Source organism: Papio anubis, chromosome X (assembly GCF_008728515.1).
Source record: "Papio anubis isolate 15944 chromosome X, Panubis1.0, whole genome shotgun sequence".
Taxonomy (NCBI): domain Eukaryota; kingdom Metazoa; phylum Chordata; class Mammalia; order Primates; family Cercopithecidae; genus Papio; species Papio anubis.
Genome location: NC_044996.1, coordinates 44,196,217 through 44,223,598, shown reverse-complemented (window position 1 = coordinate 44,223,598; position 27,382 = coordinate 44,196,217). Strand labels below are relative to the sequence as shown.

Below are 27,382 nucleotides of genomic sequence, written 5' to 3'. Positions count from 1 at the left end.
GAGAAACAGGTAGAACAGGTCAGAACTAAAGTTCTACTGAAGTTAATGTTTTCATTGCCTACAGCTGACTTTGAATACATTCAGGTTTCTCTTTCCCAAGATAGATGACACCACTCTGGTGAATGTCACAATTAAGTGAATTAGCACTCATTGATATAAATACAAAATGGAATTTTAAAATCAGTTAACCTAATACAATGAAAGCATTAGTTTAAAAAGTTAATCTGAAAAGCTGCTATTGAGCAGATCTGGCAGTTCTTAGTAGATACTTGAACTAACTGTAACTTTTCACAGTCAAAAGATTTGGGTCAGAGGAAAAGGAAACTAGTTGGTCGATATGTGATCCTAAACTGATCCATAGATTGGCAATTTCACACCTTTCTCCCATGGGGGAGGAGAAAGCTGAATAAATATATTACTCACGTAAATAAGTGAATAATATGCTTACTTACTTGTAAAGCCTAAAGACTAAGTCCATTTAAAAAATATAAGTCAGGAAATTCTTCAGATCGTAGACCAAATAATCAAAAGTTGAGGTCTTTCCTTTCTACTAATGTGATATAACTAACCAACTGAGCTCATCCAAAACATAGTCTGTGTGGCTTTTTCAATCGATGCCGAAGAGGAAGGGATAAAATGCAAGATCAAGGAGCAGGCTACAAATGATACTGCCACATGAAGACCTAATTAGTCACTAATGATTCATCAGTTTCATAATGGAAAGGGTTTGGAATATACTGAACTGAAATACAGAAGTTATTAAGGACACTTGGTGCATTTTCAATAGTGGATACTCTGCTGACAGCCAGTGCTGGAATTTAACAGCAACTACGCACCTGAAACAGGGAGAAAGGAAGTTCTAGTCCCAGCTCTGCCACTAGCCAGCTGTGCAAACTTTGAAAGGGTACTTTCTTTTCTGGGATTAGTTCCCCAGTCTGTGAAATAAGAAAGTTGAACCAAATGATCTTTGAAATCCTTTCTAGCTTTGAAATTCTATGGCTCTATTTATTGGGACCGTAAAAAGGAATCACAAGGTACAAAAACTAAATATTTGAAGGCCTATCAGCAGGACATTTTGGTAAATGACTAAGGATCTATACTGTTGTCATCAACCACCAAGAATTTCTGTCTGTTAGCCAGAATTCTTGTCAATTGAGAAGAATGGTGTGATTAGTTACTGAAATGTTTACATTTGGCCTTATAATTTGGGGTTGCATTTTTATTTGAAAAGGTGCTCCCAATGCTTCAGGACTTCACACCATAAACCAGAGATAGCCATGTATCACCTAACAATGGAAATACATTATGAGAAAAGCACCGTTAGGCAATTTCATCATTATGTAAACATCAGGGAGTGTACTTACACAATTTTTGATGGTATAGCCTACTACACACCTAGGCTGTAATGTATAGCTTATTGCACCTAGGCTACAAAACTGTACAGCATGTTACTGTACTGAATTCTGTAGTCAAATGTAACAATGGTAAATGCAGTTGACTCTTGAACAATGTGGGGGTTAGAGGCACTGACCTCCAATGCAGTCAAAAATTCACAAATAATTTTGACTTGCCAGAAAATTAACTACTAATAATCTGTTGACCAGAAGCCTTACTGAAACATAAATGGTCATATATACACCTACTATGTATCCACAAAAATTAAAAAAATTAAAACAGCCAATTAACACATATTTTGTATGTTATATGTATTATATATTTTATTATTACTATAAAGTAAGCTAGAGAAAAGAAATGTTATTAATAAAATCATAAGAAAGAGAAAATATATTTACTATTTATTAAGTGCCCTTGGATCATCATAGAGGTCTTCATCCTCCTCGTCTTCACATTGAACAGGCTGAGGAGGAGGAGGAAGAGGAAAGGGTTGGTCTTGCTGTCTCACATGTGGCAGAGGCAGACGAGGTGGAGGAGGTGGAAGGGGAGGCAGGAGAGGCAGGAACACTCAGTGTAACTTTTATTGAAAAAATCCACATATAAATAGACCCATGCAGTTCAAACCCATGCTGTTCCAGGTTCCAATGCATTTGTGTATCTAAACATAGAAAAGGTACAGTAAAAATGTGGTATTATAATCGTATGGGACCACCATCATATACGTGGACAGTCGTTAACCAAGTCGTTCTTCTGTGGCACATGACTGTATTAAAGCCGCACTGTAGAGGGCAGATTAGGAAGCATTGGGAAGTCCAGCCAGCCCTTCCTTGCTTCCTTTCTGCATGCTGAAGATGGCACTCTTAGAATGATTTATACCAACAGTCTAAGAGAAGTCCCAATCTTCCCACCAGACTTGCTATCTTTTCTAACCATGTTTAACATAAGGTTTTGCCATAATTAACTATTTGTTTCCAAATATCTTTATTTCTAATTCTTGTGGGAAAGCCTAGTTTATAAAATGGAGTAAAAAGGAAAAGAAATTGTGTTAATAACAAAACAGGCTTGAAATTGAGTGATTCGGATAATTCATCCGTCCAAAGAATAGAGTAAACTTCTATGAAACAGTGTGACAGGGTGAAAGTTATGAATGTGTTTATGTTCACAGCCTTTTCCCTGCCCGAGTGCATCAAGGAGAGGTTGGTTTTTCTTTTTTCAGATTCTCACAATTCCAACCACTCTCTCCTACTATTGGCAAAATTGATTCTTGACCTCTTGGGTTCAGAATCAAGAAGAGAAAACAAGAACACATGAGAGGCAGGGAGAAAAGATTTAAGCTACAATCTTAGTCAATATGCATAATAAAGCCCTCAGAGAGGGGGAGTATTGAGAAAAGTAGTTGTTCAATCTGAAAGTACAGGAAAAGTTGGAGGGTGGTGATGAATTGAAGAGAGAGGCACTAGAAACCCCTGGAATATGATGCAAAAAAATAAATAAATAAATAGAGGAAAGGAGATTTTAATGAGTTCTCCAAGATTTTTGCTTAATGCAAGAATTTAAACTGTTTTAAAATTACTTTTGGTTGCTAGACTATGTCTTTGATCAAGGCACTACTCTGATACTCATTGAGAAGGGTCCTTACTCCATAAAAGCTTTACTAATTTCATAAATTCATCTCTCTGTGAGGTTGAGTGCCTTGCCCCTATAGATATGCAATGACACTTCATAGCAGATCTGGCAAATTGGCTTTTCCCAATAGCTAACCACCAAAGCCAGTAAGTAATTGGCAGAGACCACACATTCTCCTTGAGGCAACCTTCAGGAAATTCGACAATAAATGTTCTATGACCCAGGAGGATCACTTGATACAGAAGACACTTGAGAGCTTATAAGGGTCATGTTAACTGTCTATTCTTGTAGGTTTTCTGTGCCAGGTCCCTATATTAAGCCAGATCAACAGAAAACAAATTACTGGAGCCATAATACCTTAGCTTTCTGGGTGGGGGAGATCCTTAATGGCTTAAGATTTGACATTTTACAGCCTTTTATTTCTTTTTGAAGAGGAAGAAAAGATATTTCCATTTGAAGATTGTGTCTATATCTTTTATAAAACCACATTGCCCATTATAATAAACAATATCTATTATACAGGATTCACATGATAAAGTCCTCCTGGAAACAAGTGGCAGGAAAAAGAAATCTCTCTAGGCAGATGAACTCACGGGCATGTTGTTGTTGTTGCTGTTGTTGTTGTTGTTTTGTTTTTTTTTTACTTGACAGAGAACTATGCAACTCAATTTTGGTTTTTTCTTCCCTTTTTGCTTTAACTACCAAGAAACTCAGAGTGAGATTTAGTGGGCAAATACAGTGATTTATCATGGGACTGTCTGAAGCTTCTAGTTATGTTTCTTATAACTTTTTCTGGTTTGGGGTTTGAACTGACCTGTTTTCACGTGTTCTTAACACTTGAAAACCACTTAGGTCTGTTTTAAGAAGGTGTGTCAAGGAATCGTAGAACCAAAAGCTCTCAGAGTGGGAATAGAACTTGAGATATCATTTATCCTAACTCCTATACAATGCACAAAATATCATCTACTCTCTTCCCATTACATGATCATTTAACTTCTGTTTGAATATCCTTAATGACAGAGAACTCACCACCTCTCAGACTCTAACATTCATTTTCAGATAGCTCTGACTACTAGAAAGTTCTGCCTTATGTTGATTTTATGTCCCCAGCTTCCATCATTTGATTCAGATTCTATCTTCTGAAGCAACATAAAACCAAAAGAAATCCTGTTCTCCATGGTATCCCTTCATATTTATTAAGAGAGCTATCTTGCCCTTCCTTTGTCCCTTAGTGTCCATTTCTCTTGGCTAAGTATAACAATTCATAAAACCAACTACCCTCAATGCCACAAGTTATAACCATAGTAAACAATAACTAGATTGTTTTCAATGCACAAATGAGGAATGTTTTCACTATCAAAGGTTAATGGTCCTCAAGAAAAAAGTTAACCAACTATGACATACTAAAAATGTGACTTAATTTAACTCTTTAGTATTTTATGAAGGAAATATAAAAACACTCGAACACTTTTCAGATAAAGAGCGAGGTATCTAACATCTAACAAACACAAGAAATACAATATATACTTTGTTTTTAAATAATAGGTATGAAGTTACATTATATATATGTGAGTATATATATGTATATCTTCACAGGTGATGAGAGAGAGGGTGATAGTAAATAGATGGATGGGAACACAAGAAAAACATTAAATAACAAAAGAAGGGGTAAAAGTGCTCAGAAAAAAGACACATATGCAGAAAGACATAGAAATATTCATTTATTTATTTAACATATATTTATTAAGTGCCTGTCATATGCATCAGGCACTGTGCAGAGTATAAAGATGAATTAAACATAGTTCCTGCCTTCAAGAAGCTTATAAAATTTTTTTAAATCTAGGTCAAATATAGTTGAGACAAGAAGATAAGTAAACAACTGTAAAATAAGTTAATGTTACATAACCATTAAAGAAGTATAGCTAGGAATTTAGAAATGGAGACATGTGATTATAGTGAATAAGGAAGGCTTTTGGTGAAAAGAGATATTTGTCTAGACTTTGAAGAATGGGTAGAATTTGGACATGTGGTGGTAGGAGACAGAGAAGGAATTTTAGGTAGAATAAACAGCATGATTAATGGCATGAAATCAGAAAATGTCAAAGGAAAGAGCTAATAATAGATTTTGACTAGAGAATAAACTGCAAGAAGAAGGGTAGAGAAAGCTAGGTTGGAAACCAACTAAGAAATTTATAAAACTAGAGGAACATGGAAGTTTCTGGAGCAGGAAAGTTATAGGAGGTGAACTGTGATCCCAGAAAAATACACTTAAATGCAGCAAAGATATACATACAGAAGGAAAAAAAGTTACTTCTCTGGAGTAACATAACCTTCTTATGATATGGTTTGGAATACTGTTACTAAAAACCATTAGAATAGTGTTGTACTTTCTAATTATAAGCATAAGTGGGGATATTTTGTATTAATGTTTACCCTGTAGGGTCAGTGACTAAGTCAACCCAAATCTGACCAATGAGGTAGGTTCTACAGTCTCACAACCATCCAAAAAACTTAATCTGACCCTAGATTGCTCCTGGACCAAGGGATGCCCCACCAAACAAGTTGGACTTATTTCTAAACTACATCAAAGATGTCCCAATGAAATTAAAATACTGCTACTAATAGTGAGCCAAAGTGAGTATATAGGTTAATGGTCACCTCTCCCCCCAGTCTCTCTTTGAAAGAGATTCATTATTGCTTGACCTACAGCAAACCCAAACTAGCTCCATCAGCTAGTCCCTGAGAGAGCTCATTCTTATTACCAGTGCTGCTTGAACAATTGTTTTTCCTATGATCTCTCATTCCAGGAAGCCATGGTCATGAGAAGTTCACCTGTGTCTATTCCCCATGATAAGCTCAACCACCCCTGAAGTAAAGCCCTTCTTTGGCTAGTCTACACCCAGTGGATACAAAATTGTACTCACAACTCAGGAAATTCCCTATCTCTGGAGGAGAAAGTTGGTGTCGACAAGTAGTAATCAGATTCAGTTCTTATCTTGCTTTAAAGTTCACAGGTTTGGTTCTCCCCTGACTCCTCTCACTATATATAGGAGCTACCATTTGGATATTGGACACATTGAAGACATTCTTGGTGTTCTCCAAAGTCAGGCATCTCCTCATGTATTTCTGAGACTTTAGTTCTATAGGACTTGGGTCCTGTGCTAAAAGCTACAAATGAATCCATAGGGCCAGGCAGAATTAGAGGTTTATTCTCCATTCACTTGGGCCAGATCATCTTAGATAGGGACGTATATGGATTAGATCCTGTCTGCATGGTAAAGCTGATTTAGTGATCAAGGAATCTGCTATCTTCCTTCTGTACTCTATTTCTTTCTGGATTGTGATGTCAGCAGTCATCTAGCTCAAAACACCCCAAACCAGAGTATTCCTGCCAAGCCCACGCTTGTACGTACACGGTTAGGGATCTTACCCCCAGAATTTCCAAGAAGTATTCCTAAGGGTCAGAGGTTTTCCTTGACAATTCAGATCTGTTTTTGACTTGTTAAAGCAAGTTCTTATTTACTAACTAGATGGTAACTTTAAAAGGATCGCTTCTCCTCTCAGAATCTTCATATTCTCCTTCATACTATAACAGGGTTGATAGTTTCCAAAGGCCCTGCCAGCTCTATGCTTCTATGTGTATATTCATTTGCTTGGAATTAGTCACCTTTGAAAGATCTTTAGTGGCAACTGGAGCCACTCTAATTTATAGTGAGCCAAAGTGAATATATAGATGAATGGTCACTTCGGCTTCTCTCTTTGAAAGCAATTCATGGCCTACAGCAAATCCAAACTAGAAAATAAGTAAGATTGCAGGGGTTTTACAAACTACTCTAGGAGAAACACAAACACCACACAAATAACAGACATATAATGTCTTATAAAAGGTAACTTGTGTCCATGTCTATGGTCTACTCACCAATTATCTTGACCCAAGAAAAAGGCATGGACCACAGAAGGGGTGAGAGAGAATTCTATTGCACAGACTCCACTATTGTAATGGGCTATATTCAACCGGTCAGATGGGAAATGCATTGATTAGGTCCACAAGCTTTGGCTGGAGAAGAGGTTAAAGTAAAATGGTCAATCCTCTGTGGACTTTTTGCTAATTAATGCTTACTTGATTCAATTGAGTGTTTAAGTTACGTTCAATTATTTGATGTCACATAGATGTGACCACCCAGTGAATGAAGTATTACTGTCTGGCTGTTTGCCACCTCCTACTCCTTGGAAGTTGATTCCAGTTGGATTAAGGACAAGAATGTAATTATATGAGTAGTTTGGTAATAAAGTTGTTTATACTATGTCTAAGACAGGGTAGGAAAAACGAGAGTCCTTGCAACAATACTTCTTGTTAGAGTTGCTTTATGTAGTAAACCAAGTTATGGCCCTCTGATGAAGTAGATAGCCATCTGCTATCTCCTCCTGCTTCACTATCCCAAGTGCAAGAAAGAATGACTGGATCACTGAAAGCTTCCCAAAATCTAAACAGATTCAACCTCTACCATCAAAAATATGAATAATATTGCCAACAATAAAATAAAATAAAAGCAAAGTGGGTAATTTCAGAATCAGCTGAGTTCAGGTATTCTTTGGCTAGGTAGATGCTATAATAACATGCAATAATCTATGAAGTGAAGCCAAACAGGGAAGATAGAATAAAGGATCTAAAGGAATTTTGAACAATCCTAACTTCCTGTGTGCCTTTCTGTGTTTTTCTAAATTTTCTACAATGAACATATATTGCTGCTGAGGTCCATAAGGAAAAAAAAAATCTAAAGAAAAGGACTTATATAATTCCCCATGGGATGATCACTTTATTAAGTTATGTTGTAAAGTACAGTAAAACCTCAAATAAGCAAAACCTAACTTGCAGTCCATTCACATTTGGCTTTGTTTTTCCAATAATTTATTTTTAAAAGATAAATCACAAGAAAACAAGCAGATATGAGGGATGTGATAAGATAAATTTAAATTTGTTTGAAAACTTTATTTGAATTGTTTTCTAAATAATTTATTTTATACAAGGAATATAAGGGTACTTAGGAAAACAACTGGGAAGAAATTTTTACTCCCTCTTAATGACCAACTCAAGCCAGTGTGCTAGTAGCAACAGACAAATAGAGAAATAATCAGCTGTATGTGAGAATCATGCTGTACCTCACTAAATAAATCAAATAGTATATGAGAGTAGGGAATGGTTTTTCTTCTGATCAGATAATTAAAGCACTAAGAAAAATTGAAGAAAACTTAGTTTTGGTCAATGCAGAAGGCCTTAATGAAAAAGAATCTAAAAATGGATGGAATAGTTTTACAAAGGGCCTCATGATAAAATCAAGCAAAGGAAGATGTGATCATGAACAAGACAGAATTAGTAGGCTTGACAAGATAAACTTGGTTGACATGCTGGACTAGAGAAATACCAAGGAGGGAAATAGGGGATAGGATAAGATACAAAGTTAGGAATCACTCTCAGTGGGTTTTGTTGCTTAATAAAAGATTTTGGCTGAGCAACGTTCATTTTGCATGCCCACGCTGGAGCTGTAGGTCCTAGGGCTAAATAACTGAACTGTGTTTGGGAGAATACAAATTCATGGAGGATCTGGAGCTGCAGCCCCACTCCCACTCCCTTGCCCTCAATTATCCTTCCATATGTATACTGCAGGATAATGCTACCATCTCTGGAAGAAGAAAAGCTTTTTTATTGCCTCGCCAAGAGAAGATTCAAATCTTGGAGCCCTTTGCCCTAGGGTGAGAGAAAGAGAAAACATATGCCTTGTATATCCTAGACCTTTCACAGGATTTCAATACGAATAATTCCAAGCCCCACACCACCACCATATTCCATAAACAGCTTGCAAATTCCTCAACTTTCCTGGATTGTTAAACAAATAAACATCATTACATTTGTCGCCCAAACTTCTAGTTAGGTCTTAAAAGCTCAGCTTTTGACTAAGACCTTGATAAAAATAGAGGATGATATTTTATGTGTCCTTCTCTGATATGTCTGGAAAAAGGAGTTAGAAACTCAGCTCAAGGAAGTTGAAAGGTAACTTAAGCCTTTTCTGCGTCCTCTTGAACAGCTTTGGCATAGTAAATAGACCACCGGAGGCTGGCAGAAGTTGGATTCTGTTAAGAGATAAGTAGTCCAAGGGCCTTTGACTAAAGGTTGAAGGAAAACTGCTGGGAAGAACTTTTGACTCTAAGCTCAGATTCAGGGTGAGTTGATAGTGGAAAAATTAAATAATAGTGAGAAAGGTATCAAATTATACCTTAGGCATTTATTTCTTTAAAAGGGGTTGTACTAAAAAGAATTAACTGCTTTACTAGCTGATATGTTTGGGTTCAGCTGTTTTAATAAGGAGATTTTTTTAATATAATAAACGAGAGGAAAAGCTTGCTTAACTATTTTAAACATGCCTGAGACTTAAGCCTTATTGCTTTGGTCCACGTGACTGCGGCAAGCCACTGCCAATAACCCCTTGAAAGTGGAATCTGGAAAACTAAAAGCATAAAGTAAAAACAAATGTTCAAAGGGATTTATTTTAGGAGAAGGGGTAGAGGGTTGAAAGGCAGGGTGGGCAGGAAAAGGGAGGGAAAGTACAAAACTTTAAGGGAATCGCTCAGTTCAATCCATGATTTTTATATATTTTACCCTGACAACATATCTTACATTTATTCTGTCATGTTTAGAATACTACCCTGAGTCCCAATGAAATACTCATCTAGCAAGGACAATCCAATTATGTTGCCCAACTTAGGAAAAGAGACCGTGACAGTTTTGGAAAGATTTTGAAAAATGAGCAATAAGGAAACAAAGAAACTTCTTAGCCTTCAGTTATCCAAACAACACAATTAACCAGACTCTTCTCCCTCCTTCTTCCTTATGAATTCCAGCCAATTGGGATTCAGATGTATGTTTGTGAAGGTTTTTGTTTTTTTTTTTTTTTTCCTGGCACTAATCTTATAGTATCTGAGTTATAAATTATGTTCATTAAATACTTTCTAGAGATTAAAACGAAATGAAAAAGAAAACATAGTGCCTCCTACTTTTTTTCTGTGAAAATAGAGAGCTTCTCATCTTCATCCAAGTTGGGCCTGCTACTTTGGAATGACTAAACTTGGAGGTGGCTCTCTACTCTTCAATAAGGTTCACATCTATTGCAGTTTACATTCATACGGCCTTGCTAGTGATAGCTGGGTACTGAGCGAAACTTTTAAAAATACTTCCCAGTGTCCTGCTCACACCGGAATTAGGTCATCCTCAGAGGTGTAGTCATTCACTAATTTCTTGCCCAAGCAGAACAATTTGTTGAACTGAAGTGAGCTTTTCCATTGCCTCACCAAGAGAAGATTCAAATCTTGCAGCCCTTTGCCCCTGGGCGAGAGAAAGAGAAAACAGTAACCATACCTTATATATCTTAGGCCAAAACAGTAAGCATACCTTATATATCCTCAGCCTTTCACAGGATTTCAGTATGAATGATTCCAAGCCCCACACCACTATTATATTCCATAAACAGCTTGCAAATTGCTCAACTTTCCTGGATTGTTAAACAAATAAACATTATTACATGTGTCAGATTTGCATGATTAGACATTGCTATTTACAGGGGTTTTACAAATTTAACAAAAAAAGAGGGCATGTTAATATACAGGTGGGCTCAACTTACTAATGAGGTATGTTCTACACATTTATAAGTCAATGATTTGGAACTTGGAATGGCTTCCCCCATAGTAACAGTGCTATATGTGTGGTGGTCAGGTTTCTAGCCAGTCCACAAAGGCTGATTTAACTCACATGGAGCAGAGTTATATTAAAGCTCTCGTGGGGGTCTTGGGTCCTGATAGCAGAAGGAAAATGTGCTTTCTCTCCATTCATTGAGTCCAATAAAGACTCAAAAGGCTTAAAAGAGGTGGAATGTAAGCTAACTTTTCCATCTTCATACTTCCTTTCACCCTTTCCTATTTCCCAGGGATCCACTGCTTTTGTGTTATCCCAAGTCTGCCAGTGTGACCCTCTATTCTTCAAAACTGCCAACTTCGCCATTTCTCCTTGTCCTAATCAAAATAACCAAATCCTCCTGAACAGTTAGCTCAGTTCACCTTCATTATGATATGGGTGATTAATTGCTTCTCACCCTCAAAAAAGCACATCTATGATTAAAAGAGGGGGCTTGTCAGCCCAAAATTAACCCCAGTTGGTGAAATGTTATGGAAAGTAACCAGATGATACAAAAACCAGGTTTGAGAAGTAGTGGATATTTGGGGACACAAGGTAAGAGTTATCAGGTAGGGCCCTGCTTGAGGCAGCCCCTATAATCACTTCACCAAAGCTGTGCCCCCTTTCATAGCAGTTTTTCATCCTTCCCGTCCAACCTCACAGGGCTCTCTTAAAGGTTTCAAGTTTTTCCTCAACATCTCTTACGATGGTGGCAGCAAGTCAGTGGCATTCATAGGTGTCCTAGGTCTTTTGTAAGTTGGGTCTATCCCAGTAAGTGTCAGCCTGTAAATTCACAGAAAGTTGGAAACATTCTGGAATAGGCGGTGTTAGCAAGTAACAGCAACATAGGCGTGCTTGGATTTAGGACAAGCCTTCTGAAATTTGTCAGGGGTGTACTTCTTGGGGACTTTTGTGATTTGTATAGGCCAGCAAGGCCATGTGGTCAGTTAACAGGCTGATTGAAGTACATGTGTTAACGAGGCCAGGACCAGAGGTGGAATCCTCTCTTGACCCAATGGCTTCGATCTGTTCCATACATCTACAGTACACAGAAGCTGGCCCTCTGTCAAGGGGTTCCAGATGAGTGAATTTACAAATGACCTAAGCAACATTCATCTGTATGTCAGGAAAGCACTACCAAGCACACAGCCAATGATGGTGAGTTGCAGTATTTTGTGCTGCAAACTCCAACACATTCTTAGGAATGGATGGGTTCTTGTACAGTGCCTCCAATGCCACACTACCCTTCCAAAGGGATAAATCCTTCGAGAGCTTCCAAACACTTTCCTGAAGAGAAACAGAGAGAGAGAGAGGAGAGGAGGGGGGAGAGGGAGAGAGGGAGAGAGGGAGGGAAGGGGAGAGAGAGGGAGAGGGAGGGAGAGGGGGAGAGAGAGAGAGAGAGAGGGGGAGAGAGAGAGAGAGAGAGAGAGAGAGAGAGAGGCTAGAGAGTATGTGTCTGGATCTGTGTGTGTGTCTGTCTGTGTCAGAGCTTGTTCCTGTGCTTCCCTACTCAAAGGAAAGAATGGTTCTGGAAATTGGAAGACTGTAGAACAAATCCTGGCCCCAGGTGTCAGGGAGTCAGAGGGTGATGCAGGAGGCTGCAGAAAAGCCACACACTCAATACAGAAGCCTTTGTAATGCATAAATGTTTACGACTAGTTCAGGGTACCTGTTATTATTGCAGAAGTGAAGATGCATTGGGGTTTCCTTAGGACAGAAACAGTCACAAAGAATCAACAAAGTCATCAGAGGCCAGTAGGAGAATATGAAAGTATGTGGATGCCTTTAGTAGTTGCTGTTAGAATTTTGATTATTCTGGGACAGGTTAGAGAACAAGGGAGCAGGAGTATGTGGATATGCCTTAATGTTTACCTTAGAATCTTGTGATTTCCAAGGATATGTGGAGGCAGCGAAGTGTTTCAGGGTCAAAGTTTCCATGGAAGAGAGAATAAGAAAGCAAGATTTTAAAAAAGAAAAAAACAAAAAGCAAACACGATAAAGAAGATAAGAGATACTGAGAAGAGACAAAGAACAAAATGGATTCCTCAGAGATAAATATGGATAAATATGTGGAGAGAATTCCTGATAATTAGGTGGTTGTTGCTGCTTCAGAATTGTACCATCCTAGTAGGGGAGAAAGGATGGGAGAAATTGTCCTGAATACAAGCCAGGCAGTTAAAGAGTAGCCAGTCTTATTTTGCTTGGCAAGGCCAACCGTGAAAGGGATCAGGCAGTGCCTCCGGAGGAAATGACATAAATATCCCCTCCAAGGTGGTCTTGCCAACAGATCCCAGGAATAGCAGGTAGGCCTATTACTATTGCCTAGACAGATGTAAGTCTCTAAAGATCTGATGTGGCTCACCATGTGGCCCAGGTGCTCAACAATAAAAGAGACAGGTGTACCTACCTGATAACTGGATAGCAAGGCCAGCTTTGTTAGCATTCAAATGTGTTGTCAGGGCAAGAGGCAAGGGTCTCTCTCGGGCCAGGGCAGACAACTTCCCTCAAGTGCAGTTCACCCTGCAGCAGGCCTCCCCACAACAAGATTTTCACCCATTTTATTAGACCGTGGAAATTCTCCAGCTCCATCACACTATGCCAACAGAGTGTAGGCTGACACTGGCACGCATGCCAAAGGAAGCTCCAGATTTGAAAATTTGGCAAGCTGCTGTGCTGTTTTCCTCCTGGATATTACCTTATGGCTTGTTTCTCACCAACTGCCTTTCTGCTTTTCTTCTTTGGAAGGCTGCAATTTCCACTGGTTGTAGGCCATGGCCCACTTGCCTGCAGGGCAGGGGAGACATTAAATAGGTAGTGAAGAAAGTGTGGCAGAGTATGGCATAGGAAGACTCCAATTAAATGTGAACTCCACGTACCCATCTTTGTCCACTGGTGGGGGCACAGGAAGGGGCTTCGTGAAGCCTTTTTTCCCAATCAGCCAGAAGGTCTCCTCTGTGCCTTTGCCCTTATTATAGAAAACATGAAAAATCTTAAGCATGTTATAATCAATATTCCAAAAGGATACAAGCATTCAGGTTGGCTCAGAAATTGCCTCACCACTCCCTAGAGTCTTCCTCCCTACGGGGCTGAGCCAGAGCAGCCAGATGAAAAGTGAACACCATATCAAGCTGTCATCCAGATGCTTTGTCTCCCGCCACCATATAGCTTCATCATTGGGAATATGTGGATGTTTGGCTTCACAGCAACCAAATGTCTGGATGCCCAGTTGAAGATTTTGTATATCATTTGTGCCCTGATCTTTTGGCATTAGGCAAGCCATTGTCTTCTGTATCTAGGGTACATATATTCAGATTCTACCTACCTCTTTACCCTCTCATTCAATGGCTCTCACCAAACCCAAAAAGAGAGTAGAAATAGAAAACAGGCTGTTAAATTTTAAGCCTAAATTATCCTGGCTATTTTGAGAGGTCTACATTTGTGCAGTGTTCTTTTCTTTCAGCCAAGGGACTCTCACAGGTAGGGCAAGACCCCAAGTTGGCCTCCATTTATAGCTCAGTTACTTGGTTGTCAAGAACCACAGGTCTAAGAAGAGAAAAGGAGTGTACACTCAAGCTAGTCACCCCAGGGCCTGAGTGACGACCTCAGAGGAGTCAAATTTTCTGCCTCTGTTCTGCCTTCCTCTCTTTCCAGTAAACTTTCCTCTCAATGTGCTTCTCTCTCCTCCTTTCAATTCTCTTTCATCTGTTCTCTCATTTCCTCTAATCCATAAGAAAAAAAAGTGTTTACCAAGACTGAGGAAAGTAATGGGATGTGTTTCCAACTCATTAATCTGAAATATGGTCTCACTCTCAGCAGCTCTCATTTGGAGCAGTTCTGAATTGTTTAACTTAGAAATTCCAATTAGATTTGCCCCCTTTAAATATCAAATCCACTGTTCCCTATTTTACATCACATATATTTATCCCTTAATAATAATGACAATGACCGTAATAATTAGCACATTTAATTGGAGAATCTCAAAGCATTTTGCAAATATTTGATTCAAGGCTTGAACAAGCCTTCTATGAGGCAAGTAGAAAGAGCATACCACATAGTCCAACCTCCATTAACTGGCATCAGACTCTCCCTAAGTCTCAAACAGTTCAAATAATTGGACTATTTGAGCCTACTCTGTTTTCAGAAGAGGTAAACAACTTGAAAATATATTCCTTCACTCATTCTTTCATTTATTCCACTCCTCCTGTACTAGGGCTGGAAATACAGAGATGGCTCCATCCTTAAGGAGCTCACAGTATGGTTAAACACAACCACTAGGCCATGTTTTAGGCCCTAAACACATTAAGCCCAACTCTTCTGCTTCCAAAGCTTTTTCTTTTTACACGGTACCTAGTGTGGTGTCTTATACAGACAGTTGCCCAGTAAATAATCAGACTGTTTCATTAATTGAAACTCTCAGCCCTTGTGCACTTGGAATACTCAAGGTGCGATTGGATCTTATTTTGGAAAAACATACTATTAAAGTTCAAACTCAAGAGTCCCCCACCCTCAGCCATATTTGACTGTTTGTCTTGAGATCTAGAGGCTATCAGGACAGCATGCCAATCTCCAAGGGAGCTTTGTAGATGCCAGAATTGTCCAAAGATTTGGGTGGGTCTTAGGACACACTGGGATGCCAAAACTAATGGTTGCAAAAGAGGATGGAAGTGTTATGGACTCAGGCAAGCTTCCAAATCAGAGTATGCAGGGGAGCTCCAGGGGCCCTCTGAGGTTTTGGAGCCCATCCAAAAGAATTCTTAGAATCCTAGTTCTCTGTTTACCTACCTGACTTCCACAATTTTGCTAAAGGGAGAAAAAGAGAGAAAACAAGTATGGCAACAACTAAAGCCTGAAGCAAACTCTTTGACCCAATATCAATCCCTAAGCAGTCCTAGAGATCCCCCAAATAATAGCATCTTACTTTGGCATGATGCTTCTGAGACATTTTGGTATCTCCGATCTTACTTAATCCTCACAAAAATCTAGAATATAGGTTAATTATTAATCTCATTCTGCGAATGGGGACACTGAGGTTCCTGGAGATTAAATGACTTGTCAATAAATAGGCACAACTGGGACTTGAACCCAACTCCTAGACACCAAATTTTAAAGGCTCTTCCTTCCATACCACAAAACTTCTCCAACACACTGGAGTCAAAAGGCAGATCTAGAGGCCAAAAAGCAACTATTGGGAAATTTGAAGCTTGTGAGATTAATGAGCTTCCTGATAACCGCAAGTCAGATGAGGCCTCCATGTGGGCAAATGAAAGCACGGAGAGAGGGTGAAATTACTTGTCTGATGTCAGACATTAAGTCAGTTATGGGGCAAGAATTTGAGGCAAAACTTTCTGACCTTCATGGATCTGTCAGTACAATCTCACCATTTCTTAATTCAGTTGCTGGTGTGTGTGCATGTGTGTGCTTATATGCACACTTGACTGCTTGTGTGTGTACGCTAGGGGTTGGGGTATGAGTAGAAAAGATTGGGGAAAATAAAACAAACACTAATACTTAGGAACCTGAGAACCAAATACTGTTTAACCCCAGAATTCAAAGACAAGTTCAAAAAGTGCCCACCTGTAGAATGTAAATTAGTACAGCCATTATAGAAAACAGCATGAAGATTTCTCCAAAAAGTTAAATTACCATATGATCTAGCAATTCCACTTCAGGGTATTTACTCAAAATATTGGAATTAGTTTGTCAAAAAGATATCTGCACTCCCATGTTCATTGCAGCACTAGGCACAATAGCCAAGTTATGGAATCAACCCGTTTATCAACAGACGAATGGATAAAAAAAGTAGCATATACACACAATGGAATACTATTCATCCTTTAAAAAGAAAGAAATTCTATCACTTGTGACAACATGAATGGAATTGAAGAATGTTTGCTAAGTGAGATAACCCAGGCACAGAAAGGCAAATACTGCATGTTCTCATTTATACGTGGAATCTAAAACAATTGAACTAATAGAAGTAGAGAGTAGAATGGCGGTTACAGAAGCCAAAGGTGGGTGAAATTAAGAGATGATGGTGTAAGAACACAAAATCAGTTCAGTTAGACAGGAGGAATACGTGTGATTTTTTTCAGCTCTATTGCATATCATAGTGAATATAGTTAATAATGTTGTACATTTCAAAATCACTAAGCGAATGCATTTCAAATGTTGCCACCACAAAAGAAATGTTAAGTATTTGAGGTGATGGATATGTTAACTGGTTTGATTGAATTATTCCACATTGTATTACTAAATCCTAACATCACTTTGTACCCCATAAAAATACACAATTATTAATTGTCAGTTTACAATAAAAAATTACGAAGTATTTATAAAGTGTCCACCTCTGACAACAACAACATAAACTGGCTGAAGAGCAATCATTTGAGAAAGTCTCCCCAGAATGTAGCTCTACCTAAAAGCTTCTGGTAAATACAGCTGATAAGCCTAGATATATACAAAAATCTCAGCAAGGAGCTCCACACTTGTCAGAAAAACAGTGACTGAAACAGGACTCATGTACGAGAAGAGGTAATGCAGTGACTTATCACTCGCCCATCAGGAGAGAAATATTGAAAAAGCAGAACTGGCCAGCTAGGCATTGATAATTTGTTGCCAGTATAGTAGAAGAGGGGGTTGAAGTGGGCAATGGGCAGTGGGCACAAGAGGCCGAGCTTCTCATCTCTAAATGAGTCCTCCCCCAAGCTACTTCAGCTTCCTCACTTTGTTCTCTTTCTTTGTAACCTCAACCCAGCCAATTACTCAACTGCCCTATGTTCTCCTCTCTCACCCAATTAATCCATGTTTTTGATTCCACTGAGGGAAACAACATAAAGTGTCATCAACCTAGTGGAGGAGATGCGGTGGGGGGAAGAATGTTCTTACTGGATACAAGCCTTGAGCCCAAGAGAAAAGGCTTTAATGGAGGAATTTCAAACATCAGTCAGTTGGAAGGAAAAGACATTTCTAGCTATCAACTTTGAAATCACACCAGGCTCACCATCAAATGTGATATTTCTGCCCCATGTACTAGAGCAACTCTTGCTTCTAGTAGCACAGAGTAGACGAGGAGTGAAAATGTTGAATCAGAATTTCTGAAGTGTGCTGGTGACATGGTCTTATTGGGGGTATATTACATGTCCCTGGTGGACCAGAAACCCCATGCCCCTCAGCCCCTATGATGCAATGTACAACACCTGTTTCTGGTGGTGAGGTAGAGGGTACACACACAGAAAGGATCCCTCCGCCTCTCCTGACCTTTCCTTGGGCCTTACTTCCTCTCCTCTTCCTTGTTCTCATTGCCCCTTCCTTTCCTCTGAGGCTCCCTCTTCTCTTCCCTCTTAATCTCTCCTCCTTATAAGGACCCTGACACTACAATAACCCAGGCCCAATGTGGCATCAGGGAAAGGCTCCTCTTCCAACCTGCTACAAAATGTTCCCAGATTCCCTGGGGTTGAGGAAACCACGAAACTGCAAAGGGCCCTTTTGAAGTTAAGTCTTGATTTTGTACTTGAAATACCCAAAGATGTGAGTGCTCCTGAACTGAATTTGTGGGACAATAAAAACCATGGGGACAGGGATGCATTTTCGTTTTTCAGTTTCAAAAGTGGCAACTCGTCGGTTTTTAAATGAGGGATCTCTGCCCAGCAATGCAGAGGAAAAGGTCTTCAGGAAACCAAGCTGCATTTCTACTCCTCTGTTGAAATATGACATAATGTATAGAAGGATCACAAAAGCTTTGGACAGTTAGATTTGCTGCCCAAGTAATATCCCTGTCCCCATCATTTCACTGTCTGAGTTCTCTGCAAGAGGTGGGAAAGGAGCCTCTGTCCCCTTGTAAGTGACTCATCCAACCTACTGGAAGATATTAATAACCTATTGGAAGGAAAAAACTAGGACTCGCCATAGGAGGAAGTTATCAACGAGAATTAGACCTTCCAAATTTTAACGTCTAAAATCTAGCTACATGTAACTTGCCACCATTTAGAAAAGGAATGCCAAAGTCAGAAGCTAATTGTGCATCACTTAGTGCCCTGCTCTTGCTTTATCCAAAACTAATCACTGAGAAAATCATCTTCATGGAGCATGATGTCATGGAAAGGTCGCTAAAAAGGAAGTCAGGCTTCCTGAGTCTTGACCTGATTCTGCTATCAGTTGACGGTGTGACCCTGCTCAAACTACTTCACCTCTCTGGACCTTGGTTCTTCATCTGAAAATGAGGGAGTTAGATTGTTATATCACTGAGCTCTCTTACAACTGGGTCAACCGGTGGTCTTTGGGTCATTCAGAAATAGATAAATAGAATGTAGTGGAAATGGCAAAAAAAATAAAACTAAAATTATTCTAATCCTATATCTCAGGTCAAGCGATAACTCTAACAGTGAAAAAGGAGTTACAAAATGTTTGTCTTTCATAGAAACTGACTTTGTTCCTCCTGGTTTCTTAGGGAAAGAAAACGTCTCTCTGCAAATAGTGTGCCAATGGGTGCCTTTCACCCAGGAAGGGTGGCCGCTGAGAAAGTGAATAGAAAATCCAAACTAACAAATACTGTGGCTTATTAACAATGGCTGGCACTGCCAAACAGTGAACAAATGCAGGTTAGAAAATGTAAATAATAGTGCAGCTCATTGGAAAGCCAAATTTTGTGCAGTTCTTTAAGAGAGAAAGATACAACTTACAGTCTGAAAAATGCAGAAAAAATCTCAATACTCCTCCCCACTGTAGCCATATTTTAAAGAGAAGAAAATTGAGGCAAAATGGAGCAATCTTTTGGGAACCCCAAATGGGGCTGAAGATTCTGCCCAAGTTATAGCTCTGAGTATCAGACTCCCAGGTAAACTCTTTTAGGAGACCATGACCTCTCCAGAAGCAGGTGTATCCAAATAGTCTGGCTCAAAAAACAAAAAGACATTATACCTTGAGCTCTGTTCTTCCTCGAAGCTCCATTTCATAGCCCTCACTCAGATTTTGAAGAATTGTAACAGTGCTGAGACTGACATGAATGCGATAAGCTGCAAAAGAAGGAGAGACATGATTTGAGCTCCTTTCTCATTGGTAAAATTAATGAGAAAATATCAATGTAATAAATGTCTTCACTTGTAAATGGACTGGACCATTAGCAACGTCCTGAGAGAGGTTTACTTAGGGTTTCACAAGAGGTGGAGAGGGAGTGATTGCCTTTCTCACCAGGTCCAAATAAGGCATTAGTTGTAGCACCTATCAGCCTCCTAGACACTATCTCAAATGAAAGGCCATGCAATAGAAAGGTGTTAATTTAACTCAAAGGTCGAGATGGAGAAACCAGCATCTACTGTGCTCTTGGCTGAAACGTGACGTCATTTGAAGAAAGTTTGACTTCAGCAGCTTCTTTCACAGGCTGCTACTATGGCTGAACTCTCATGCTTTACATATCTTAAGAGGCAAAAGGATGTCTTTTTCATATGCATTCTTACAATTATCTCTCAACATTGCTATACTAAAAAATAAAACATCAATGAGAAATATGCCAAGAACTCTTTCAACAAATATTTTGTGAAGACTGTACATTTATAGCTGACCTTTGGGTGGGGGCACCTAGCTGTGTCTACACATGAATGTACTATTTTCCAACCAATGATCTCAATCTGGGATAAGAGATTTACATGGAGAACTGCCACATTAAAATTTTATTTAGAACCTAAGAGTAATTATTTGATGAAGAATAATCACTTGTTCACTCAGGTAAGATCCTTGACATTTCTAAAAACTGTCACCCCATGAAGCGAGACCTTGTTGAGGTTGAGTCTTAAATAAAAGTCCAAGGCTAGTTTTCACACATGCTTGAGAAAATCATTTAAAAAAAAAAAAAAAGCTGATTACAACCTGAGTAGGAAGGCACGGCTTGAGAGACCTGCAAGGATTTTCTGCTGCGTATACTCACAATGACGTTCTTTCTCTTGATAGCTCAGTACTGTTGTTTGTTTGTGTCTTCCTCATTAACTCATGATCACCCAAAGCCCTTATTCAAAAAAGGTTGTCCTATTCCTAAAATATACATGCCCAGCCAGTATATTCCTAGCCAGTCCTATGTGTGCATCCCACAAGCATCTGGTCTTCAGAGAACCTTTCAGTAATCTTGATAGTAGGGAACACACAGCTTAAAAGAGAGATAGCTCATACCAACGACCATCCACTTGTATGGTAAGGAGAATCACTCTAGGGCTGGGTCACGAGTCACTTCCATTCCAGAATCTCAGTGGTTTCAACTAAGCACAAAGGAGATATTGATGAAAGAATGTTTTTATTAATAGATGTGTGACATATCCTGATTTCATATCCAATGTGAGGAGAGGCTACCTCTCTACAGATCTCCATTCAGTTGTGGAGCTTAATGTCATATTTGGGTCATAGTCATTAGCTTTTAGAAAAGCACATTAACCAGCTCCTTTAGCGCAGAGAGCATGTGTGTATACTTCTTTGTATGCTTCACAATAACTTCCTTGCACAGTCAGTGCTTAATAAACTCCTGCTGTGAGTGATTCACTCCATTTTCTTCTTCCTAGCTGATCACTGGGCAAGGAGCTGTCTAAATCTCAAAATTCAATTTCTGGTCTCAACTTTGTATTTCCAATGTGAAATGTGTGGAGTTTTCCCTGGTTCAGACCAGAATATGACTTCAGCCTTCTACAAGCTTACATCAGTCCAGAATACTGTGCCAAATCTGCATTGCAGTTCCATGATAAATGTCACTTCATCTTGGGTTGCACTTTAAGAGTAAAATCATATGCAAAGCCATATTCATGCAGCAGTTCCTGGATGGCTACTTCCATGGCCTCTGCCATATCTAAGGAGTTTGAAGACTTTCCCAGATGTCAGAAAATTTATTCTGACAACAGCTTCTAAGTTCCATACTGCCTCCTTAATCATGGCTGCACAGGCTAGATTGACTAAGACTGGACCCATTGTGTAAGCCTGTTTCTACACATGAGTGATGGGAAGTGGGGTCAGACAGGGCACCACCCACTGTTATACAGGCCACCATAACATCAGGGACTAGTTTGAGTATATTGCTGAAGTTTGGGAAGAACTTTTCTTGCCAGAGCTAGAGCTTCTAAGGGCTTAAGTGATTTCTTCCCTTTTTTGGTATAAAATCCATGAAAACTGCATATCGAATTTAATGTTATTCTCTATGCTCTTCCTATAATAGCATAAAAAATGCTTTGCTCAACCATGATATAAGCAAAAGGCACATTGTGATTCTGTAGTGGCAGTAAATAACCAAGTAAGAGTTGAGCCAGCATCTTACAAACAGACAAATGGCATATGGTTTGTACAGTTTTCTTTTCAAAGAAGCAGAGAAGAAATGGTATCTTTGATACTATGCCTGTTTTGATAGAAGCTAAGGGTTTTACATACAGGGAAGTTGCAATAAATTATTTCAGAATTCCAAGCTACTTGGATTGAGGGATTATTGCTAGCTAAGTTCTAGAGGGCTATTTGATGAAGCCAGAACTCCTGGGGTCCTAACTGGTTCAAAAAGGGGACTGCAACAGCAAACAGTAGGCAACTGGGAGGCAGCTGGCTTCAGTGTGTCTCCACAAACTAGTTGAAAAATGGAAAATGTCAGTCCCTCATGTAGTTCTTTTCTCAACATGACTCCCACAAACCCACAAGCCCGGCCAATTTTTTTCTTTACCCAAAATACTATTTTAGTTGTTTTTATCAAATTGAGTGGCTGTTTTGGTGTCACTTAGCTACAGCTTCATTTCTAGAACAAGAAAGGTACATGTTCAGTCCAACATCACCCCCTACTGGTTTGCCATTAGAGACCAGGAAAATGTGTGATAAATCTCAATCTTCTCAAATTATCTTTTATTTTTCTTTAAAACATTAAAACATCAAGTACCCTGCTCTCTTTCATGTCTGTGAAGAAGAATTACCTTCTCAATAGGAGGATGGTGCCATCCTATCCATCCCTCTATTAGGTACTCACGTAAGCCTGTTGATTCCATCCGAGAAGCTGTGTTCACAGTGTCTCCAAACAAGCAGTATCTGGGCATGGTGAGGCCCACCACTCCAGCAACAACCGGCCCTGTAGAGTAGCAGGGGGTTGGAATTACAGTCAACAGGTACGCACCCAATGCTAATAGAGGAATGGTACAAAGAGGAAGGAATGTATCTTTGTAAAAGAATAAAAGTTGCCATCATATAGCTCTGGGAATCTGAAGAAAGACATAATGAGTAATGAACTCTTTGCCCTACAAGAAAGCAAATTTATAACAGTGCAGACATGACTGCCCTTCTGATTTGTACCTTTGTTCCAAGTAACAGTTACACTCGAGATGCTTATATCTGTCAACAGGGACAAATAAGTATCAAACCCAAACCAGAAAGGCCTGGACAGGGACTCAGGGTCCAAACATGTTTGTTGTAAGGAAAAAAATGTAATTTTTCTCATGCCTTAGCGTTGGAAGAAAGACTTTCATGGGTTTATCTGGCTCCCAAACTGTGTCTATCAAGAGAATTATTCTAAAAACAAATAGAGGCCGGGCGCGGTGGCTCACGCCTGTAATCCCAGCACTTTGGGAGGCCGAGGCGGGCGGATCACAAGGTCAGGAGATCGAGACCACGGTGAAACCCCGTCTCTACTAAAAATACAAAAAATTAGCCGGGCGCGGTTGTGGGCGCCTGTAGTCCCAGCTACTCGGGAGGCTGAGGCAGGAGAATGGCGTGAACCCGGGAGGCGGAGCTTGCAGTGAGCCGAGATCGCGCCACTGCACTCCAGCCTGGGCGACAGAGCGAGACTCCGTCTCAAAAAAAAAAAAAAAAAAAAAAAAAAAAAAAAAAAAAAAAAAAAAAACAAATAGAGTTCATTTTCAATTGTCTGTGTTGGGGCATGGAAAAGCAGTATGTATAAATAATCAAAGAATATTTTGCATTTAGAATTTTTTTGTTCTTACATTTTAATATGGCTGTGTTAAGTGTTCAAGGTAATTGAGAAAACTTCAGCAGCCATACTGAAAAGTCAGTTTGGGAGTATCCAGAAAGTTCTTCACCTTCACCTTTCTGGTTTCTGCTCTGATTTTTTTTCCTAAAAAGAGATGGGGGTCTCACTATATTTCCCATGCTGGTATCAAACTCCTGAGCTCAAGCGATCCTCCCACCTCGGCCTCCCAAAGTACTGGGATTACAGGTGTGAGCCACCATGCCTGGCTTTCTGCTCTGTTTTTATGGCTCAGCACCAAGGAGAATAAAAAAGAAAAGTAACACATAGTCTTAGTTCTCCAGGAATTTATAGTCTAATTGAAGAGAAGATACTATCAAAGAGGAAGCAATTAAGCAGTAACCCAAGACAACATATGGCTGAGGCAAGAAGCACAGACAGAAGTGCTATAATAGTTCAGAAAATGGGGGGAGGTGCTAATTAGGACCTGACTCAATCAAGAAGGGTCCAGTGGAGAAGGTAGGATTTGATCTAGGTCTTGATGGGTAAGTAAGATTTGAACAGTGGAAAAGAGACATAAATCAAAGGCCTGTGGTTGGGACTGAACATGTAATTTGGGAAGCTCTTAGAGAGAACAGTCTGCCTAGTTCACATGGCTCGGGAGAAACTGGAGACAAGGTTGGATTAAGTGGGTTGTACAAGATGGAAGATCTTGAACCACTAGAGAATTTTGAGCAAGGAATTATATGATCTTCTTTCTCAGATCAGTATATAAAATGCACTGAAAGGGGAAAAAGTAAAACCAGGGAAAACCTTTAGATGGCTGCTGCAGTAATCCAAGCACAAGGTACTTAAAAGGAGGCAATGATAAGAAGTGGATGGCCACGAAGTAATAAGAGAGACATAAAAGAATCAACAGACTTGTTGGCTGTCTGATTGACAACCATGAGAAAATTGCCATGGGCTTGTGAGTTTATGCTGATTTGTGGAAAAAGGTGACTTGAAGTTTTAAATATGTTAAATTTGAAATAATGGTGAACGCTTCAAGAAAATGTAGGCTGAGGGGGGTTGGAAATGTGAAACTGAAGCACAGATGACAGATGAGGGCTTTTCTCTAAAAGAAAAAATCAAACACCTGCTATGTGCTAAGAACTCTGGATACAAACATGAGTAAGATATGCTTCCTGCCACCAAGGAGCTTAAAGCCTAATGGAAGGACAGACAAGGAAACACAGATTATGCTGATGACTATGAGAAGGATGGATGGTAAGGGGCAAGAGTGGAAGCAAGAAGATGCTATTGCAGTGATCCAGGCGAGAGATGTTGGTGTCTTGGGTTGTGAGAGTGAAGAAGAGACAAGATAGATCAATACATATTTAAAAGGTAAAGCGTTCAAGACTTAGTAGTTAGTTGAATGTTAAAGGTCAGAGTAAGGGAGGAGTCAAAGAGAATGACTCCCAAGACTAACTGGAGAAACTAGGTCAATGGTGGTACCACCAACTAAAATAGAGAATAAATATGAGAAGAGCAGGAAGTTTGTATGAGTAAAAAATAATTCTGTTTTAGATGTGTGGAGTCTAAGGTCCATGTGGAACATTCAGGTGGGCATATCAGCAGGAAGTTTGATATAGAAGGCTGAAGCTTAAGTGAGAAGACTGCACTAAAGCTGTGGAGTTGGAAGTCATTAGCGTACAAGTGGTAGTTAAACCACAGGTATGAATGAGATCACCCATGAGAGTATGTAGGAGGAGAAAAAAAGTGCATCATGACAGAACACTGGAGAATACCAATATAAGGGACAAATAGAGACACAGACTGTGGTAGAAAATGAAAGTCAGGTTGCTGTGGGTTGAGTAATAAATTAGAGGTGATACATGCAGACAGCAAAGAGATCACAAGACTGAGAGCTTTGCAGAAAATGTTAGAGAACAGGAAGAGTCAAGAGAACCAGTAAATAAAGTGAAAAGCAGCATTCACAGAGTGAGGAGCATGTCATAAAAGCCAATTGAGAAGCGTTTTAGGGAGGCTTGTCATGAATTCCAGATGCCGCAGAGGTAAAGGCAGACAAGGATTGGGGAAAGTGGTGAGAACTGAAGTCAGATTGCAAAGGAGCTAAGGAGGGACTGGACAGTGAAGAAATGGCACAGTGGATGTCATTCATTTTTTTAAAGAAGTTTGGTAGGAAAGGGGTAAAAAGGATGGGGGAAGGAAAGGAGCCTAGAAGAGCAGAGCAAAGAGAAAAAGGTAGGGAGTGGATACAGAAGCAAGAGGAGCTAGTAGGTAATGAATATGGGAGGAAAATAGTTCCGAAGTTGGGATTTTAATTAGTTAAATGAATTATCCTAACTACGAGATACACTTGTTGATTTTATAGCATAGTCAAACATGGAAATATTGCCTCTAACCAAAATGGTAGATTAAAAGGGTTTAGTACCTGGAACAAGGAGCTGCTGCCCACTGTGTTAGTGCAGGTACTGGGAGGAGAGTAAACTTGGGTAGGCATAAAGGAATTATGCAGCCCTGGACACCTAGATAATCCAGTGGCCAGGGATCAGTGGAGAGCTATCCTTTTCCCTTTCTTTTTTAGTCTTCTTAGAGGCACATGAGAATGTTTCCTTACTTTAACTGGTTATTACCTGAGTGCAGGCCAATTCGAATTCGGACTGGCACCTCTGGCATGTGCCGCATCTTGAAAGTGCCCACGGAGCTCAGGATATCTAAGGACATGTTTGCAATCTCAGCTGCATGCCTACTGCCATTCCTCTTCGGGAGGCCTGAAGCCACCATGTAGGCATCTCCAATGGTCTCTACCTGGGAATTAGGAAAAATAGAATTAGCAAACAACTTATTTGTGCTTTTTTTAGCACAGAGCTGTAAGGGTATAATGGAGGCCAGGTGGTTTTGTTGTAAAGTGAGAAAGGCAGAGAGGGACTGTCAATGATCCACAAGTCTGGCTGCATGTTAGAATTGCTTAAGGAGCTTTATTAAAAATACTGAAGTCTAGGCCCCACACCAAGAGATTCTGAAATGAGTATAGCTACCTCACAGGCTCCTGATTGACCTTAGAAAAATACCAGGGTCTGAGACATTTGTGGGGAAGAGAAAAGGGAGATTTCTAGGACTGTCCCTAGGGTGTCCATGGGGGAGCATCTTAGGAGAAGGTGGCTATGATGCTTCCTAGCAAACGTTTCTATAGATTAGTTGGGGTAAATAAGCTAGGGTAGCCTTAAGGAAAATATAGGGAAAGGGAAAGGAAGAACAAGCCTGTTCCCTCTGCTTTGCCTTGCTAGTATGATGAAGTTAGTTTTGCTGGCCTATTGGGTATAAGAAATTAGTCTCTTCCCACCAGTTACCTCCTCCTCTCCTACTACTACCTCCCTGAGGAGCAGCAGTACTGGCCCTCAACTGCTTTGCAGGGGATGGTTAGGGCTGGACACTTGAAAAAAAGGGAAATCTATGCTCCTCACCTTCCCCACAGAAGTGTGCTCACTGTTTTAGATAACCAGTAAGTTGAAACTTTTCGGGTAAATCCAGAAAATAACTAAGCTGAAGGGACTTTTTATGAAATGTGCCAGTCAGACTGTGTTACTACAAGTTTGAATCCAGTTAAAACCCATGTATTCCTGGAGAACTGCACCCACAGAATACAACAGTTAAGAACATGAAACTCTGAAGTTATACCATCTTGGTTAGCATTTAAGATTCAACACTTGCAA

The 27,382-nt window shown here is 39.7% G+C and overlaps 1 protein-coding gene across 1 annotated transcript in view; it reads right to left on the bottom strand.

Annotated features, from left to right (window-relative positions):
- Positions 1–2,040: 2,040 nt before the first annotated feature.
- Positions 2,041–27,382, bottom strand: part of GUCY2F (guanylate cyclase 2F, retinal) — a 122,508-nt gene continuing 97,166 nt past the window's right edge. The window contains exons 15-20 of the mRNA XM_009198096.4: positions 26,303–26,477; positions 22,716–22,814; positions 19,661–19,755; positions 13,621–13,709; positions 13,440–13,528; positions 2,041–10,399 (exon numbers count right to left, since the gene is read on the bottom strand). Coding sequence (XP_009196360.2) covers positions 13,441–13,528; positions 13,621–13,709; positions 19,661–19,755; positions 22,716–22,814; positions 26,303–26,477 — 546 coding nt within the window. The 3' untranslated portion in view covers positions 2,041–10,399; position 13,440. The remainder of the gene's footprint in view (positions 10,400–13,439; positions 13,529–13,620; positions 13,710–19,660; positions 19,756–22,715; positions 22,815–26,302; positions 26,478–27,382) is intronic.